General features: G+C 45.6%; 1 protein-coding gene across 1 annotated transcript; it reads right to left on the bottom strand.

The window, feature by feature from the left end:
- Positions 1-1,931: 1,931 nt before the first annotated feature.
- On the bottom strand, positions 1,932-17,511 carry TNFRSF1A (TNF receptor superfamily member 1A). The gene is made up of 10 exons (XM_075724998.1): positions 17,473-17,511; positions 7,522-7,723; positions 7,069-7,197; positions 6,624-6,767; positions 4,982-5,063; positions 4,587-4,654; positions 4,266-4,388; positions 3,893-3,930; positions 2,965-3,124; positions 1,932-2,421 (listed from the first exon to the last, which is right to left on the bottom strand). The coding sequence occupies exons 1-10, from the start codon at positions 17,509-17,511 to the stop codon at positions 2,120-2,122; spliced, it is 1,287 nt and encodes a 428-aa protein (XP_075581113.1). The 3' UTR covers positions 1,932-2,119.
- Positions 17,512-19,147: the final 1,636 nt, after the last annotated feature.

Below are 19,147 nucleotides of genomic sequence, written 5' to 3'. Positions count from 1 at the left end.
AATGATTGATTACACGGTTTGATGTCGGGGGGGGGGGGGACAGTTTTAAATATCATACCTGGAGAACATTTCTGAGAACTTCCCCACTTTAAGCACATTTTTACATCTAGAGCATATATTTCCAGTAGCTATCGTACTGCTGTGCTTGTTGAACATAAATTACGAAAGACAAAAGTGTATTACAATGAGCTTCGTACTATCTCCTTTGATTTAAAAAAAAAAAAAAAATCATCCTCAATTAAAATAGTATGTAGGCATAGCAAAACAAAGCCTCAAACTGGGGATTAAAATTCGCTTCAGCTCCTGGCTTTGTCACTGACTATTGTGAACTTGGACTCTTTTCAGTTTCAAGTTTTCTCATCGGTAGAGTAGGAACGGTCCTCACTGTCTTAACACATCACTTTGGTTCCTCAGACAAAAACATGCCTCTCCAAGATTAGTATTAAAGTATAGTCTATTATTATTCTTTTATTTAAAGATATTTTCCTCTTTAAAAAGCCAAATACAAATCAAAATGACTCATTGTATGTTGCTTTAAAGTTCACTTTGAATATGCTAGCATCCCCTTTGACTCTTGAATATCTGAGAAGACTTGCAGCCGAATTTAATTTCAGTCCTACTTCCTGCCCTTAGCCAGCTTCCTGTGACTTGAGGGTGGCTAAGCGTTACCTACAAAAGTTCATAAAACTTGTTTTTAAAATAAAATTTCATCAGACCATCAACCCACCCACTCTTGCAGCCCACTCTTGCGACTTCGGGAAGTAATTCCCCTTTCTCTGCCCCCACTCACAGCCACAAAAGAGATGTTGATATGGACAAAACCAGAATGGAGGCAGAGGTAAAAATATGAATTTTAATTCAGAGCACTTAGTGTATTTACAGTAGAAGGTTTCTCTCTGGTCAACGGACCAGAGACTTAAAAAAAAAAAAAAATCCACGTTACAAATGTGTGGACAACCTGCACCTGATGCAGGCTAATTGATTTTTGCTACTTCTGCTTCACCCAGGGTAACACCCATGAGAAAGTGATGGTGAGAGCCTGGAGATGGTACCGAATGGCTCTCACACCCAAGTAGCAATCAAACGCAGTCCAGAAAGTAGTGTGAAGTTGCTAAAATATATATATATATGTACACATACACAGTCCCATCTGCAGTTAGATGAAATTCAGCAAATCATTCAGAGATAGATAAGCAGGTAGACACAAGCCTACCGACCTGCATGGAAGCATGGATTTGCAGAGGTGCTCACGCTACTAGGTACATAGGCGCCCTCTCACCCAGGCAGATGCGTGCATTCCTTTTCCCCTCTGCACTTGGACAAACAGACAGGCAGGTGTTTTGTTAATGCTATCTTACATGGTACAGAACAATAAACTTCAGAAAAAAGCACCAACCCTCTCATCTGACTCACTGACTCGGAATCCTTATTCCTCTTGAAAACTAAGGCACGTGGGGGTGTGGAAAGGATAAATCGTCCTCCCGTTTCTCACCGAGCCACCGCTTCTGAATCTCCGCGACTCTCTTGCCCCAGCGATAACTAGTTGATACCAAAAGGGGGCAATCCTCTCCTGCTCCCAGAAACAGGCACGTCCTCCCACCACTTCCCTTGAGTCAGATTTAGCAATCAAAGGGCTGCAATGTGAGCCAGTTCCACTGTCTGATCTTGCAGAAAAAATAGATCTGCAAAAAAGTGAGCGAGTACTTTACCATCTGAACAGCCAGCTTAATCAAGTCACCCTACAAGTTTACCCACCACGTGGTGGGTGGAGCACCTGTTTCAGCAACAACTTGTCCATAGAGTAGCTGAGCTATCAAGTCACCCAGAGCTCCTGTTTTCATCTCGGTCAGAGTCCACACACCACTTCCTTTATAAGGTGCTTTCCCTCCTTGGGAAAGGAGTTGTTGCAGAGGTCTGTCTTGGTTTAAAGATGCTCAACTACATGGTGGTTGAGAAGCAAACCTCAGCCTTCCTGCAGCATCATCTGCTGCTGTCTCCAGCAAACCCAGTTAAGGAGTGTTAGAAAGATATGGAGGTATGGGAAAAGGAAGACAGGAAAGGAAGCGAGTTATGATCCTCTCTTAACAGTCACAGCAAGGGCAACTAAAGCAGAAGTAGATTAAAGATGGCTGTGGAGGCTGCAAGGTTGCGGAGAGTTCTGGTTTAGCAAAGCCTCCTGAATAGCTTCACTGCAGCCACTCAGCTCCATCTGGTTGAGAACACAGCTAATGTGCTCCACAGTTGCAGCATGGCCCATCTGCAGTTTCCACAGTCTAAGCATTTCATACTGGGCATCTCGTAAACGCCGATGCTCCATCTCAATTCGCTCTAGATCATAGTCACTCAGACCCAGACGCCTCACAAACTCTTTCCACCGAGATGGCGGTACGTGATCCACCACAGTGTAGAGAATAGCAGGGTCTGTGAAAAGAGAAGAAATAAAGCGTGAGAACCAGGATTCTGCAGCCTCAAGGAGAATGTGAATAATCCAGCACTGGATGGTGCCTTGGGATCGTGCATTGCCCTCTCCTGTTCAGGTCTTCTACAGAGTAGCCACACAGACTTGTGTGATGTCCAGACTAGCTTTTATCCCTCAAAAACCAATGCGAATGCTTCCATATGCTCTTGTGTAAGGTTATGAGCAGAGCTGCCACACATTCCTGACAAAAGAATGCTCTGGGTCACCATCCCAGAGGCATTAAGACTGACAGCATGTCACCACATAGGACAATCCATTTCACTCATAGGGAAAAGGGACAACAGAAAGGCCTTGTGTAAATGTTTAGCATGTACAGGCTCACAGGCTCTGGGCATGCTTCTGCCTTTGTACTGTGCCATGCGTGAAGTATACACACAGGTCACGTACACCGGGTAAGGTCTGTCCAACATCCTCCTAGCCGCATCTGCATCATCAGGTTCTCGTTTGCGTGGGGAAGGAGGGAAGGATGGGGCAGTTTCACTTACTGTCTGGAAGCTGTGTCTTTCTGGCAGGTCTGACACAGTCTGGTAACTCATGTGAACTCTGTGGCAGAGGTGCAGGTGGTGGTGTTGCATTCACTGACAATTCTGTTTCTTTCTGGGACTCGGGAAGAAGGATGGAAATTTCATTTCTTTTTACCTCAACCTGAAAGACACGTTTTCTTAGTCAGAATCAGCCGCAGCAGCACAATAACCTGTCTCCTGCAAGGAACCACTAGCTTTATATACTAAAATTTATCCAAGATAGGTGGGGAGCAGGTGCTGAGGTTTTAATTCCTCCTATAAGCCTTGTTTGACAGAAGGCACCAAACATTTATTTCCAGCAGAACCCAAGGAGTTTAACTCTCTTTTGGCATCAAAAAACACTAGTCTGGAAAAAATATTTCTTTGCAAAATCAAGTAAGGATGAGACCCAAAATCACTACCATTCTAGAAGCTCCACATGCCACCTTTCCCATCAGCCTTCTCTGCAAGGCTGTGGAAACCCCACCTCAACTATTGTTGGACCCTCTTAACTGCAGAACAACACCGGACCTGAGAGAACACTGTGAAGTAGCACTGAGAGGCTTGTGGGGTCAAGATCTGAAGTGAAGTAAAATTAGTTAAATCCTCCATGCTTGGGGTATATAGGGAGAAAAAGGGATTAACAACCAGCTATCTGAAAAAAATGCATCCAGAAAGAAAAGAGCAAAAAGCCAGAAGTTTGTAAAGCATCCTCTAGAACAGGGGAAGTAAAATGTTAATGGCTCCACCGTCTATAGGAAAAGACTTCTGAATTAAACAGCCCTATTACTCAGCTCATTTGAAAATACAAGGCCTGAAAACAGCCCATGGGGAAAAATGTTACTCTGGATCCCAGGCTAGCACAGTTGAAAGTGGAAGGAAAGCTCTTATTACCCATTATCTTGCTCACCTCAGATACTGGCTCCTTGGTTGTCTGTGGCAAAGAAACTTTAAAGAAAAAAAAAAAGCAGAAATTATTTTCACTTCCTCTCTTCCCAGACAGAAAAAGCAGCTATTCATAATCCTTCCCTCAAAAAGGTTTTATAGCAAAACGCACATCTCCCAGCAACGAGCTCACATGCACTTCCAGTCACAGCTATGGGCACAGATGCAGAGTTGTAAGAACTGCACCAATAAGCTTAGCTGTTGAATTCTCATGTTCCTCTGCCCTTGCAGGAAAGCAGAGTATTGGAATCCCACTTTTTCCCCTCACATGTGTGCAATACACAAACACACATGATGTCTATCCCAATTAATATCACTGCATGTGCTGCTGTACTCACCACAGGAGTAGAAAGATGACACTATCCCATTTTCCTGGACCAGCTTCACTAATTTATTTACAATGTAGAGGACAGAGATAACTACAAATATTGCAACGATGATGCCAAGGACAAGGCTCCCATCTGGACAAAAGGAAAAGGGCAACTGAGTGAGTGATTGAGGAAGGAAGAGGTAAGTGCTAGAGGAATAACAGCAAGTGAAGCCATGCAAATGGTAGGTAGGTAAGTGGGTGAAGAAAATAACACTTGACAAAAGGCATTAACAGAACAAAAGCCCACACTGAAAAGATTCCACTGTCCCCCAGTTCCCTCAGTACTCACTCAGCCCAGATGAAGTTGGTGAGGTAGTCACTGGGCTATGACACTGCAGGCATTCTTCTCCAATGCAGCTGAAAAAGCAAATCAGAGAGGTGAGCATGCATGAAATGAAACATTAGTCATCTGTGACAATCCTAAGTAACAGAGAAGTCAAGAAAAGCCTGCAAAGCAGAGAAATGCAGTGTGGCTAGTGACTTTGGGTTCTTAGTGGGTTGATACCTACACACAGAGAAGACCGGAGGTGGCAGAGGGGAAAACCCAATTGCCCCAGAAAGGCAGAATGTTCTAAAGCTATGTCAAGAGGGACAGAGCCTTGAGAAATATTTCCTTCCCCTGTCGGGCTTGTGTCTGCTGTCTCTCCTACTCAGTGGAAGGGCATACAGAGGAAAACAGCTCACCTGTTGCAAGGCTTGCAAATGTTACTAAGTGTCAGGAAGAATCGAGGCTTACACCTGCAAATTGTGTCTCTGTTCTTTGAACCTGTAGAGAAAAGAAGAAACCATTGTGATAATCTGGACAGAGAAGACAACAAAAGGGGAAAAATCCACTCCAAGATGGTGGGAGATTATCCCTCTCTGAGCCTGAAGAACTGCTACTGGAGAAAGAGGATTCAGTCCATGTTTGAGGACAGGGTTAGGGGAGGATAAAAATAACAAAAAAAAAGGGTACCACTGTCCTGGTAGGTCAAGGACCTCTGTAGAGGCTTGGAAAGGGACTAAAATTACAGTGCAGCTGAAATTCGTCTAATGGATAATGACAGTTCCAGTGCAAAAGTGGGGAAAGTCACTCAAGTTCAAGTGTGACAGGAAGGGGAAATCACATTAGTCAGGCAAAGATGAGGGAGAAGTGGTCCCTGAGCAGCTGGGACTGGTGAGGAAGTCGGGGCAGCGCAGGGAGAAATCACTTCAAGCCATGGGACACATATCCACTCTTGCGATCTGCTATGCTGCGAGTGGAAAGGGTAAGAAATGAAAGAGCTATTGCTTCTAAGCAAGTCACAGTATGGAGACTGAGTAAAACAGGTGTGGGGAGGAGCAGACACGAATAGTGATGGAAGGACATAAAGTTGCATGAGGGGAGGGAAAAAGGTACTAGAACAAGCAGCATGCATTCTGTGGCAAGTGAGGGACAGGACTAAAACAGTGCTACATCAGCCAAGAGGGAAGGAAATTGCTTAAGGGCAGCGTATGATGATGACCCTTGAGGATAGGCATAAGCACGGAAACTGACAGAAAGGTTACTGAGCACCAGAGGGAACATATTGACCAGTGAGACAGCACACCTCACACTAGGCAGGGTAAGAGACAACAAAGGGATCAGGAGAAGCAGAATTCCCAAAGAAGAGGGGATAGCTTTAGGACAAGGTAAGGAACATTTACAGACATGAACAGAATTAGACAACAGCACAAAATGGAGGGCGGCAAGCAGTATTTGGTTAAGATCTGATTCCTGACTGGAGATGAGGCAGCTTGGGACAGCTAACATGCGTACTTCTCCCAGACACTGTGCACCATCCCCAGGTCACACCCAATGCCACTGGGTACAGTTCAGCATTACCTGAGCAGCTCTTTAGTTTAAAACACTGCACAGTACACTGTGGTGGTTCAGCAACCAACTGACAAGCAGTTCAGCTGGGCACCGGGACCAGCGGTATTTTTAGCCATCATACGCTGGGACCAGTGGTATTTTTAGCCATTGTACACAAAGTGCTTCCAGCAACTGGTGAGGGAAATGCAATGAGCATCAGGAGAAATATCCATGCAAAGATAAAAAAGGAAGGTAAGGGGGAAATTTGCTCTAGAACATAAAGAGCTTGCTAAGGAAGGTAGAAACTGTGATAGAAAGCAGGGACTGATGCCAAGGTGGGCAAAAAATGGCAGTCTTTCTGGGGAAAGGGGACAGTCAAAACCAAGAGTTGTTCCAAAACTACAATCATGTCAGGGCAAGGTGCTGCAGCATGTCAGAAAGCGAATGGAGGGCTGCTAATGTCTACCCTAGTACAGTATGTTCGTACTGGAGCCATATCCATGCCATACTCACAGTTGGCTATAACCCCATTAACACACGAGCTGCAGTTCCTACACTGGAAGAGATCGGACAGGCCAATCTGATACTGATTCTTCCGACAGCCGCATACGGTATCTTGCTTTAGGGTGCAGGGGGTCTCTACTATCTGCTGGAATTCTGAGGAAAGGAAAAGCAATTATTTCAACCTCTTCCCTCACCTTCAGCTGAGAGCACTGTTATGACAGGTATTGCTACCCCCTAATCTTCCCAGAGAAAGGCCAAAAAGGCCTGCAAACTGTGTCTCAGACTGTAGTCATTTGGTAACCCTTATTCCTGCTGTCCCCAATCCCTTCCCGTACACTGTCCTTCTGCCCATTCAATTGCTTACTTTACAAGTTTCCTCGCTCACCTTGCCATCCCCTCCAGCCCTCCACCTGCCACTACCACCCATTTTCCTCAGGTCGTGTAGACAACTCACCCGTACGGCAACGTGTACATTGGAAGCATTTAGACATGGTGTTATCAACAGCTGTGAATGTGCCATTAGCACATGGGAGACAGACAGGTGCCTGGTCAGGCCGATCACAGTCTTTTGCCTTGTAGGTACCTGCAAGAAAAAAAATCACTTAACAGAGCTCTGATAGGAAAACAAATACGTTGCCTTGGGGAGAATGGGAGTCATTGATTCCTCAGAGAAACCCTGGAGTTGATGGCATAAGGATCGAGTATGCTTCCTCTCACCAGTGTGAAGGACGCTGACAGCCCAAAAGGAGAGACAAGGAGAGACAATAAATAAGAATTTATCTGGGTAGGGATAGGTACCAAGGAAAGGGAGCATTGATGTAGCTGTAGGACAGAGACAGTTTGGGAGTGCAGGACAGGCAAATGCCTCTAAGGTGAAGGTCACTATTACTGTACTTATTTTACGTACCTGCATGGCACCTCATGCAGCAGTGGGTCTCTCTGGGATGTAGGTATTGTCCTAGTTGACACTGCACCTGCCTCTTCTCTCTCCTCAAGGGGTTAGAGGGGTCTCTTCCATCCAGAGCTACCCGATGGATTTGCAGTGTATGTGGCACTGGAGCAATTTCTACAGATTCCTTCATCAACACACAGACAAATGTTAGGACAACCTGTAAGTACAGAGGGAGAGAGAGGGAAAGAAAGAGGGAAAGCAACAAGGTGAGAAAACATCATATCCCCTGGCAGACTACACAGCTGACTTCAGCACTTAGAATTAAATCTTTTTATAGCAGTCAGTTCAATAGACTTGACCAATTCTGATATCAGGACCCTCCACTGACAAAAGTATGTGAGACAACTATTTACCAAAGAAAAAGAAAAAAACACAAACCCATGCCTGTCATCTGTGTTATTAATATGACATACAATGGTCTCTATAACAAACTGGTTGCATATAAAGCAAATACTTTTCATTATGTGCAATTTAGAGATGTAATGCCTGGAAAATGCTGCAGATTGCAAGAAAGTTACTCAAGAGCAAAGGATTGTTTTTATTAAGGAAGGCAGTAAGACTGTCCATCTAGAAACAGTTCCAGAGAGAAGAATGCATCCAGCACTTGGAGTTCTACTGAATAAATAAACCAGATGGGAAGTTTGGAATAAGGCAGCAGAGGAGGATCTCACTGCATGCGAAGTACAGAAAACCTTCCAAAACTCCTCCTGAGCAAGCCAGCCCTAGAAACGTGGGAAAGTTAGGTTTTCAACTTCTCCCCCTGTCAAACATACATTCTTCCTTTTAAACTGCAGCTGTTAACATTCAGTCTGAACAGTCTGCCACAAAAATGTGCACTTTTTTCTTTTTAATTCCTTTAAGATTTACTTGCTATTTTTCATCTTGGAGATGACTGTTGTCAAGAATTTTAACAGAAATGTTAAGATTGGCACAACTGCAGTATGACTGTAAGAGAGTGTGAGTGTGTGTACACACACGCGCGGGAAGGAACAGCAGAACAAAGGGTTAAAAGACCAGCCTGTACCAGTAAGGAAGGAAACCATTCCCTGGACATTGCTTTCAGGACACTATTCCCAGCAGTGAAATTGAGAAATGTGCTGCCTTATGTCATGGTCAAAAGGTCTACACTCTGGTAAGACCACAGCATAGATGACTCACCAGCAAAAGACCCTGCACCAGGAGGAGAGTAACGAGATGGCAGCGTATCACAAACATGATTCCTTTGCTTGTTGGCCCAACAGAGAAACAGACCCTAGGCATGTATTTCAAACACGCATTCAAACAAGGAAAAAAACATACAATAACAAAAAGGTTAAAAAAAAAAAAACAAAACAAAATCAAACACCCCAAACCAGGAAACAACTTTGCCCAAGATTTATGGAGCCTGAAGTCAGCAAGTTTCTACAGCAAAGACCTATCCAATACCAGCGGATGACTCCTGAAGGGTATGATGGACTTGTCCAAAAACTAGTTTGTAGCACCATGAAGAACCCCAGCAGCACGATTAAGACTTGAGAGCCAGCGTCCCTTGTCGTCTGCGTTGCATACAAGTGATCCTGGCCACACCATCTGGACATACATGTGTTGGTGCTTCTGAGTATGTCGCAGAGTGTGTGCCAATGTAGTCTATGCATCAGATCATGCGAATGCATGAAAAATCCACTAATTTTTTTGCAAATAAATAGCACCCTGCCCCATCCATACAATCTCACATCAAGTTTTAGTACACTAACTTCCCTATGTTGTAATGTTTTCCCAGCTTGCTTTTTTGAAAGTGCTAAGATGCCTAGCTGTACAGGCACAGCTTAAGAGTTCCATTTCTTTTTGCTTTTTCAGCTAGGAGAGTTATAGCAAGAGCAAAGTAAACCAGCAAGGGTAAACCACAATGCTGATACCAATTTTGTGGTTGCAAGCTTAAGAAAGGATACTCAAAATGAAATGGCTATGACAGCCCCATGCTGTCCTATTTCTCTCTCAAAATTAAAGCCTTGGAGGAGAAAGGTATATACATGAAAGCAACTTAAAACCTGAAGGAGGATAGGACTTTGCAACTCTGACAAAGCAAAAACCCTTTTTCAGAGAGCTCTTGTCATACAAAGGCATATTCAATAGACCACATACTAAAATGGTGAACAGGAAAAAAAGAACCACATATTTAAATAGCTATCATTTCAGACTTAATTAGCTGACCACAGGATGAATGCGAGCACTCCAACAACTCCGTAAGAAATAAAACTCATTTCAGCAGCTCATAGTCATACAAGATTGATTGCATGCAGAAAAACGGGTAAAAGATCATTCACACAGATGGTCTGACAGAAACAATAAAAAGTCCTGATTCTCTAGCCAATGATTAATCCCCTGACATGGGAATATATACAGCCAGCCAGTAAGTCAGACAAGTCAGCAATAGTAACAACAGAGGAAAGCATCAAAGATCAAGCCAAAAAACACATAGACTGGTCAGATACACCTTCAAAAACAAAACAAGAAAGGTGTTTTCAATTTTTCAGATTAAGTGAAAGTGTGTCTGTAGGTATAATCAAAGAGAGTTAACACATTATTACTGATGAAAATCTGAGGAACAGAGAGTCACAGACCACAAGTGACTCACAAACCAATGACTCGGCCCTTCCAGAAAAATCATTCACATGGTAGAAAAAAAAAAAAACACACCACCATCTTAAGCAGCTCCCCAAGCCATTCAGCAGTATACCGATTTACACCAATGACAGACTTCATAAAATTCAGGAAATATATGAAATTAGAATAGAATAGACTATTTCAGTTGGAAGGAACCTACAGTGATCTAGTCCAACTGCCTGACCACTTCAGGGCTGACCAAAAGTTAAAGCATTTTATTAAGGGCATTGGACCTTCATTAAGGAAGGTCCTTAATTGGTCCTTTATTAAGGACCTTCACAGCCTTCTTAAATTGTGGGGCCCAGAACTGCACACAGCACTCCAGGTGAGGCCGCACCAGCGCTGAATGCAGCGGGATAATCACCTCTTTTGACCGGCTGGCTGGGCTGTGCTTGATGCACCCCAGATGCGGTTTGCCCTCTTGGCTGCCAGGGCATGCTGCCGACTCACATTGAGCCTCCTGTCAGCCAGCACCCCCAGGTCCCTTTCTGCAGGGCTGCTCTCCAGCCACTCCTCTCCCAGTTTAGACTTGTGCCCGGCGTTACTCCGTCCTAGGTGCAGAATCCAGCATTTGGACTTGTTAAATTTCCCCCCATTAATCATTGCCCAATGCTCCAATCCATCCAGATCCCTCTGCATGGCATCTTGTCCCTCAAGAGAGTCAACAGCACCTCTGTCCTGGTTTCGGCTGGGATAGAGTTAATTTTCTTCCTAGTAGCTGGCATAGCGCTGTGTTTTGGATTTAGTAGGAGAAGAATGCTGATAACACACTGATGTTTTAGTTGTTGCTAAGTACTGCTTACACTAGTCAAGGACTTTTCAGCTTCCCATGCTCTCCCAGGTGCACAAGAAGCTGGGAGGGGGCACAGTCAAGACAGTTGATCCAAACTGACCAAAGGGCTATTCCATACCACATGATGTCATGCTCAGTATGTAAACTGGGGGGAGCTGGCTGAGGGGCAGCAATCACTGCTCAGGGACTGGCTGGGCGTCAGTCGGCGGGTAGCGAACGGTTGCATCACTTGGTTTTCCTGGACTTTGTTCCTCTTCTTGTTGTTGTTTTTCTTTTCACATTTTAATTATTATTATTATTAATTTTATTTCAGTTATGAAACTGTTGTTATCTCAACCCACATGTTTTCTTAGTTTTACCCTTCTGATTCTCTTCCCCCACCCCAGCGGGGGGGGGAAGGGTGAGAGAGCAGCTGCATGGTGCTTAGTTGCCAGCTGGGGTTAAACCATGACAACCTCCCAGTTTGGTATCAGCAGCAATCTTACTAATGGTGCATTCAACTCCTGCATCCAGATCGTTGATAAATGTATTGAACAGAACTGGCCCTAGAATTGAGCCCTGAGGGACACTGCTGGTCGCCAGCCAGATGTAGCTCCATTTACCAAGCACTGAAGCCTCAAGTCATTGATAACAGCTCACCAAGGCAAAGTTTAGAGGTCTTCTACAACTGAAGCAAGGTGATTTTCCATCATTAGATTTACAACATGCTCCGATTCCACTCTCCAGGAGAAAGAACGAGTACCCATTAACCAATGCTGCATAGAAAAGTGGACAGCATGTATTACCTAAGCCGAATGATAATTCAAACCCACCAAACCACATCATGCACACTGGAGATTCACGTTTTTAGTGAGTGGGGACTGCCCAGGAAGCAAAAAAAAAAAAAAAGAGTCAGCAGAAACTCTAGGTTTTGCTTTTGAAACTGCTGCACAAATAAACAAAATATGGCAGATGAAAACCAGAATGCTGCTCCCTTAAATCATTCCACCCCTCTGGGTGACAGCTATGTGCCCCACACATTCTCCTCACATGAGAAGGAACTAGGGTTGCCTCACATGTCTCATGCCAGCACTTACTGCCCGACAGCTACGGTGGAAAAAAATCATGGCACAAGTCCAAAAGCTCTTCTATGCCAAATTTTGGCAGCTGAGACAGGAGTTAGGAGCCCCTGCACCATCTTCATCCTCAAATATTCTTGAATTACTGCCACCACTACAATTCACACCCTTGCTGCTGCTTCTGCCTCCTCAGACCATGCCCAGAGAACTGCAAGTGAGGTGACATCTCTGCAGAGTAAGGCAAAGAAAGGAATGGCAAAGATAAAAGTGAGGAACACAGTAAGAAAGATGTGGGGGGGTGGAAATAAGAAGGGCCATTTGAGAGCACTGTGCTCAGGCCAAGGAGAAAGAAGGCACAGTGTCTGAAACCGAGGGACAGCGCAGGGAATCGCAGCGTTATCAGGGCAGGGGAAACAGGTAGAGCCACACACGGGTATGACACTATGGTGGGAAAGAGAGGATGGAGAGGGTTGTGCTGGGAGCAAGATTCCCCTCTCCTACAAAGCCAGCGGATGCCTTAGATGTGTCCGGAGTGGACCAAGGCCAGTCACAGAAAGCAAACCGAGTGGGAAGGGAGGGATTAGACCGGTGGGAAGTGACTCCTGCCCCCACCCACAGCACCTTGAGACCCCACGCCTGCTCACATGAACCAACAGGAATGCAATGCTTGCTCAGGTATTAGTATTGCAAACAATTAAAATACTATTGCCCATCACTAGGCTAATGTTTAAAATAGTTCCAAATTCATAATTTCCAGAGTTTAAGTCTCCTCAATACAAAAGCATAAAGCTGAAAATTTCAGAATAAAACAATTTTATACATCCAGATGTGCTGTTAAAATCCAGAGATTAGGAGGCTTACTCCTTTTTTGTACACACCTAACATATTCATCATGTAATAGTTCCCCCAACAACTTACTCAACTGCTTCTCTCAGAAAAGACTTCCATTTCGCAAATTCTATTTTTAAACTAAAGTACCTGCAAATAAAAGGCATTACAAGTCATTAGAATTTCTCAGGTATTTCCTAACAGAAACTTCTTTTTTCTTGCGAGTTCAACATGACACACACCAATGCACAAGTACCCTACATATTAGTCATCTGTAAGCCTTTTTGGCAAGTCATACAAAATTAGCCAGTTTGGAAGAAAACAGAGATCCTGCTCAGAGTAATGAGCTACCAAAGAAATTGGGGTGCAAAATTATCATTATGTTCTTCGACTGCTTCTGCCATTTCCAGAAGTTCTTTGAGGTTTGCATGTTTTTAGTTTGCTATACAAAGATGCATGGGAAACCAGAACTTCTGCTTTACACACCAAGAAATGTATATTAAAGCAACATTTACAGGAAGCTTTTCTCATTGCTTGCTAAAACCTGGAAAGGTTAAAAGAAGGATACAAGAGCTATTATTATAACTAATCCTCCATTTTATGAGATCAGATGGAGGAAATGCTGTATTGTAGGCCTTGTGTAAAACCAGGAGACTGGTAATAGCTTTCACACAATGAAGAAAGGTCTTAGAAATCTTAATTTAAAAAAACCAAAACAAAACCGTGATTTATCTACAAAGATCATGAACGTCACATTACAAAATGTGTGTATATATACAGTATATAAAGTTAGAAGGTTTTATTTCACATTACCAGAGATAAAGAGTGAAGAAGTCACGACGTGATCACAGCAGTAAGAAAATAACTTTTTAATTTTTCCTTAGAGGACAAAGTGCTAAACACTACGTCAGAGCAAGAGCTGCGGGAGGCTCAGCAGGGGCCTCCCCCTTCGATCCCGAGCTTATTTTCAGCTGGGCACGAGCCCTTGGCCCCTGCCCAGGCTGTGTCACAGCCATCCTCACGCCCCTTGTCGGTGACTCACTGGGTGAACTTTTATTTAAGAGTCAGGTAATTGTCATGCGCTGAGTCCTCTGCATTAGACCCGATACACTCCTGTTTGTTTTAATAGAGAAATGTAGCGACATTGCTTTGAGATGTGCCTTCTACTGTCAGGTTCCCAAGACCGCAATAGAACGATCTGTGTTACCAAGGGTTCAAAGAAAGAACCCAGTTATCCAGGGACGAGGACAAGATTATGCAAGAGAACACAAGACATCTGCCCCAAATAAAAACAAAGCCTCTTTGTGATGACTAAAGAAAATGGATAAGAAGGAGGTAAGGGACAAAACTAGTTTTACCCCAAATAACACTTCTAATGCAGAAAAAGGATTACTTAATAAAAAGTAAGGGAAAGGCGTCCAAACTGACAATATTGATTACTTATGAGAACTTAAATTACCACGTAATTGAAATTGGCAAAGACCCAGATATGAACATGTTCCATTTGGGTAGAAGTGGACTGTCATCAAAAATAGAAATCAAAATTAGATTAACAGGTGGATAAAAAGTGGAACAAACCTGGTTGAACAAAGCCATCAGAACTGCAATCAAACGCTATGAATTATTAGGAAAATATTTGAGGACAAAACAGAAAGTGTTGTTATGCCAGTGTATAAATCCATAGGGATAGTTCTGGTCCCCAATCCTGAGAACATAAATTAACCCAGATATGACGCAGAGAAGGGTAACAAGGATGATCAGTGGTACAGAATGGCTGCCATAAGGGAAATGGTTAAAAGTACTGGTCTGTAAAAGAGGCAACTGAGCAGAGGATACCATAGCAGGTTCTAAAGTCATAAATACCATGGAGAAGGTAAACTGGGATGGCTGTTCTCCATCTCTTCCAAAGCAAGACCTAAGAGGCATCACATAAGCAGGCTCAAAATAAATACAGGGAGGTACTTTTTTTTTAGCCAACACATAGCTGAGGTGTGGGACTCCCTGCCAGAGTGCTGGGGGTGCCAGAAACATGCCTGGGTTCCAAAAGCAATCATCACACCCATCAGCAAAAGAAAAAAAACTCACTCAGGGGTCTGAAATACAAAGACACCATTTTGACTCAGGAATTCCTACAGTCACAGATCACTGGATGCTGGGAAAGTATTTTTCATTTCTCATTGTTGTACGCTTGCCCTGCTCCGAAACCCTTGGTAGACCATTGGCCACTACTGGAAACAGGATGGTAGGCCCAACAGTTCTTTCTTACAATGCACTTGGTGGCTTGGTTTTCAATTTTTATATAACATAGCTTCTGGCTTCAAAATTGCAATTCCTCCCTTTACCTTCAAAAGGAGTCAACGCCAGAAGCACCCTTGTGGCTATTCTGTCTCTTTTCTTCATAGAACTGAACTGCCTTTAATAAATGAAACTGCCATTATAATTTTTTTTTTTTTTTAAATGAGACAGAAACCACACTGTCCTCAGCAACGACAGCTGCCACTTTTTCCACTGTGAAAGTTAGGAGCGCATGGGAAAAACACGGAGGATCTGGAAATGAGGTTAAGGACATGCAAAAAGAGAAAATGCATGGAAACAAGCTACAGGAAATTTTGAAGAATCAGAGGAAACGTAAGAGAATCAGAAACCTAGGAGAGGGGCATCAAGGGAGTAAGAAAGGCCATGAGGGTAAATGCAGGATGATATGGAAAGTAAATGGAAGATGAAAAGGCACATGACAGAGAATTGTAACACTGAAAAAAAAAAAAATATTTTCTGGAAAAGATAAGCGTTATCTGTAATGAGTGAGCGCAGTGTTATTGAGAACTTGAAATGACACGTAAATAAGAGGGGAAAAATGTCCTCAAAAAGAAAAAGAAATCCCACTGAAAGACACTCTTCCTGCAGCATATTATTTCACTGAAGACAATATAATGAATCTGGGGAGTCAAATTATTTTTTTGTGCATTTTATTGCCAATAATATGAATACTATCACATATAGTATCTGAATTACAGCAAAATATGTGCGCTGCTATACTTAGTCAGAAATACGCTTTTCCAGGTTCGCTAACTGCTTTGAAATCTATATGCAAGCCACCTCAACAACTGATGTATCCTACCTAGGTCCTGGGGTGGTAAGTGATCCACAGTCAAGGTGTAGGCTGCTCCTACTCCACAAGTTGTAGTTGTGTGGTCTTGCCAGTGCTAGCTGTAACTCTATTACCTGGTTTCCAAAAGCTTCCAAGCACAAAAAATAAAACTTCTGGAAGAAGGTAACTTTGAGGGGGGCAGTCACAACTTTTTGCCAGCAAACTAATGACTAACCCACCATTACAAGTGCAGTGCAGTCAAGGGCAAGTGTTTGTTATGAGGATGCTCAGGTATTTAGGGATAAACACTTCGACCTTGTAAATTCTATACCAGAATTTATAGTGATGGTGCTAAGTGACATCACCCCTTCTGTCACAGCTTTATCACACATCTGCTGATACCGGGTGGTCACTCACCTCTAGCAGTCAGGTTATTCATAAAACTCTCAAATTTCTTGCACAAGTAACTTTTTCACCCGCAAAATTACAACAAACAGCTTCAAAATCTTGACCCGAGACACCCAAGAAGAAGATTGACCAGCAAAGGTAAGCTTGCTAAAAACAAATCCCGTGGTTTGGGGCGTAGCTACAGCCCACTGATCTTTGTTTAAATGCCCGCAGAGCGGCAATAAAGCTTTCCTCGCTTTACCAACAGCAACGCGCCCATCCCGCCCCTGACGGTACAACCGCGGGCCCCTGCGGCCGACCGCACGGCAAAGCGGAGCCGGGGGAGCCACCGGCGGCCCGTCCTCCCCGCCGGCCCCGGCCCCGGCCCCGGGCCCCGCACACCGGCGGCGGGAGCGGGGCCCAGCCCGGCCAGCCCCGAGCCCCGGGCAGGCCTCGGCGCCGCCACAGCCCCGAGCCCCGCCAGCTAAGGGCCGCGCCGCCGCCAGCTCCAGGAAATCCTCCGCCATTCCTGTAAATCCAGCAGCCTTTTCCCTGACTCGAGGATAAATCCCGGAAACGACGGCGATCCCAGGGGCGGGCGGGGAGGGACGGAGGGAGCACCGCGGACCTCGCCTCGCCTCACCTCAGCGGCTCCGCAGCGCCGCTGCCCGGTTACACGGCAGGCGGCCAGGGTGACGGCGGGCCAGGCGCGGCTCGGCTCGGCTTCCCCGACCGCCCGTCGACGCTCCCGTCGGCCCGGCACCGGCCTACCCCGCCACCGCCCACCTCGCCCCTCCGCAGGAGAAAATGGCTCCTCCGGGCGCTGCCCCCGCTCCCCGCCCCGGCACGGGGCTGCCGTGAGGGAAGCCGAAGCCCCCGGAGACGGGGGAGCAGAAAGCGGGCTGTCCGCAGCCCCGCAGCGGCGGCGAGAAGGGGCCGAGGGAGCGCGGGCCTAAAAGCCCGGCGGCGGGCACCGGCTGCAGCTCCGGGAAAGGGCCCGCAAACCGCCGGCCGTGGGACCGGAGCTGGCGCCGGTCTAGGCAGCGCCCCGCCGGGACACGGTCCCGTCCCGTCCCGCGGGGAGCGACGAAGCGCCCGCCGTGACTTACCGTCCCCAGCGAGCTGCAGGGCAGCGCCGGGCCGCGCATGGCTCCGCGGCCCGCTACGTCCCCATGGCAGGGTCCCCCGCGCCCCAAAAGCCGCCCCAGCCCCGGCCGGAGCAGCGCGGAGCCGCACTACCCCGTCTCCAACTTCCTGGCAGCGGCGGCGGCAGGAAAGAGGGCGGCGAGCGGGAGGCGGCCCGGAGCCGCGCCGCGCCCCGCCCGCCCTCCGCGCCCGCCGGGGCGAACCGGCTGCCGGCGGCAGCTTTCCCTAAAAACCGAGATGGGCAAGCTGCGGGGGAAGAAGAAAAGCAAAAAAAAAAAAAAAAATCAGCCCATGGCGTTGCCGCGTGGCCAAAACGGCGAGAAAATGCACGGGGAAGGAGCCAAAGGCGGTTCGCTGCGATCTTAAAATCCCCTGACGGGCGCGCGTTTCGCCTTTCAGCCGTACTTTTAACGAGAGGTTCACGTGAAACTTAACCGTGCAGTTGTAAGAAAATTACTCTTCGCTTCTTAACTGCCTTGGCAGCACCCAAGTAATCTTGAAGAAAGGCATTTATCAGCCAAAACTAGCGTTATTTAGAGGATATATGCCCATCCTGTACTTTTTCCATTTAAAACACGCTTCTTCTTGTATGCTCCAACCAACCAGCTGCACTGATAGTGCAAATGAACTGTGACAGTGAAACGTGTAACATTCTGCGTGCGCTCTGCGTCATTTAACATGTGCTCTTAACGATGGCGTTTAAAAAAAAAAAAAACCATATACAGTAAGGAATAAGCAGCTAAATGATCAAGAACTCCCCTTTATTTGTTGTCCATTAGGACCTTGCCCTCCTGCTGCCTCAGAACTATTTCCACTCTGGAGATAACGAGCTGCATGTGTTAGTTACCCAGTCTTGACTCCTTGGCTGCCCAGGGCGATGGGAATTGGCTGTTCGTTCCTGTGAGAGGCAGGTATCGTGGGCAGGAGGGACCATGAATGGAAACAGCTGCAGCACCTATTTTCCAGCGATGAGTTTGTGACAGTGAATGCTGCTCCCCGCATCTTCCACAATTATCTCTGTACTAAGCAAAGGCATTAGATGGAGCTACTAAGCATCATTGTGGAAGAATTACACCCATTTCGTGTGTGGAAGCCCAAAACACGTGTACAATTCGCTCTATGCGCTGCCTGAATTGCTGCAGACAAAGCCAAACACTTCCACAGACTGTCTACTCCAGAGTTGCTTATCTGCTGTATGGAAGCCAGCAACAGCACATGCACAGGACAAAGCAATGAGGGCCACAGAGCTACATAGCTCTCTTCCACACTTCAGGCTTGGAACGGCTCTGACTTTCCAGGAGCAGGTTCCAGGAAAGAAGCAAATGTCAGAATAACCTCTAGTCAGGCTGCAGCTGTCTCCAGGGATAGAGATGGAAAAGGCTTACCAAGTTTTTGTCTACTTCCTTGCCTATTTCCTTGCCTTGAAGAAGGACAATACAAGATTAGCCCCTAGCGGAAAAAATTCTCATGCACTGAAGAGTACACTCTGTGAAGGAGGAAATCATATTTTTAATGGGTTTTTTCAGAGCTATCACATACTGTCATAGGCGTGGATGGGGCACACCCTTCAATCCTCGTGGACCTTCAGCCTTCCAAAAAAAAAAAAAAAAAGAAAAAAAGAAAAAGCATTTCTCTAGA

Source organism: Pelecanus crispus, chromosome 1 (genome assembly GCF_030463565.1).
Source record: "Pelecanus crispus isolate bPelCri1 chromosome 1, bPelCri1.pri, whole genome shotgun sequence".
Classification (NCBI taxonomy): Eukaryota; Metazoa; Chordata; class Aves; order Pelecaniformes; family Pelecanidae; genus Pelecanus; species Pelecanus crispus.
This window is presented reverse-complemented; position numbering and strand designations above follow the sequence as displayed.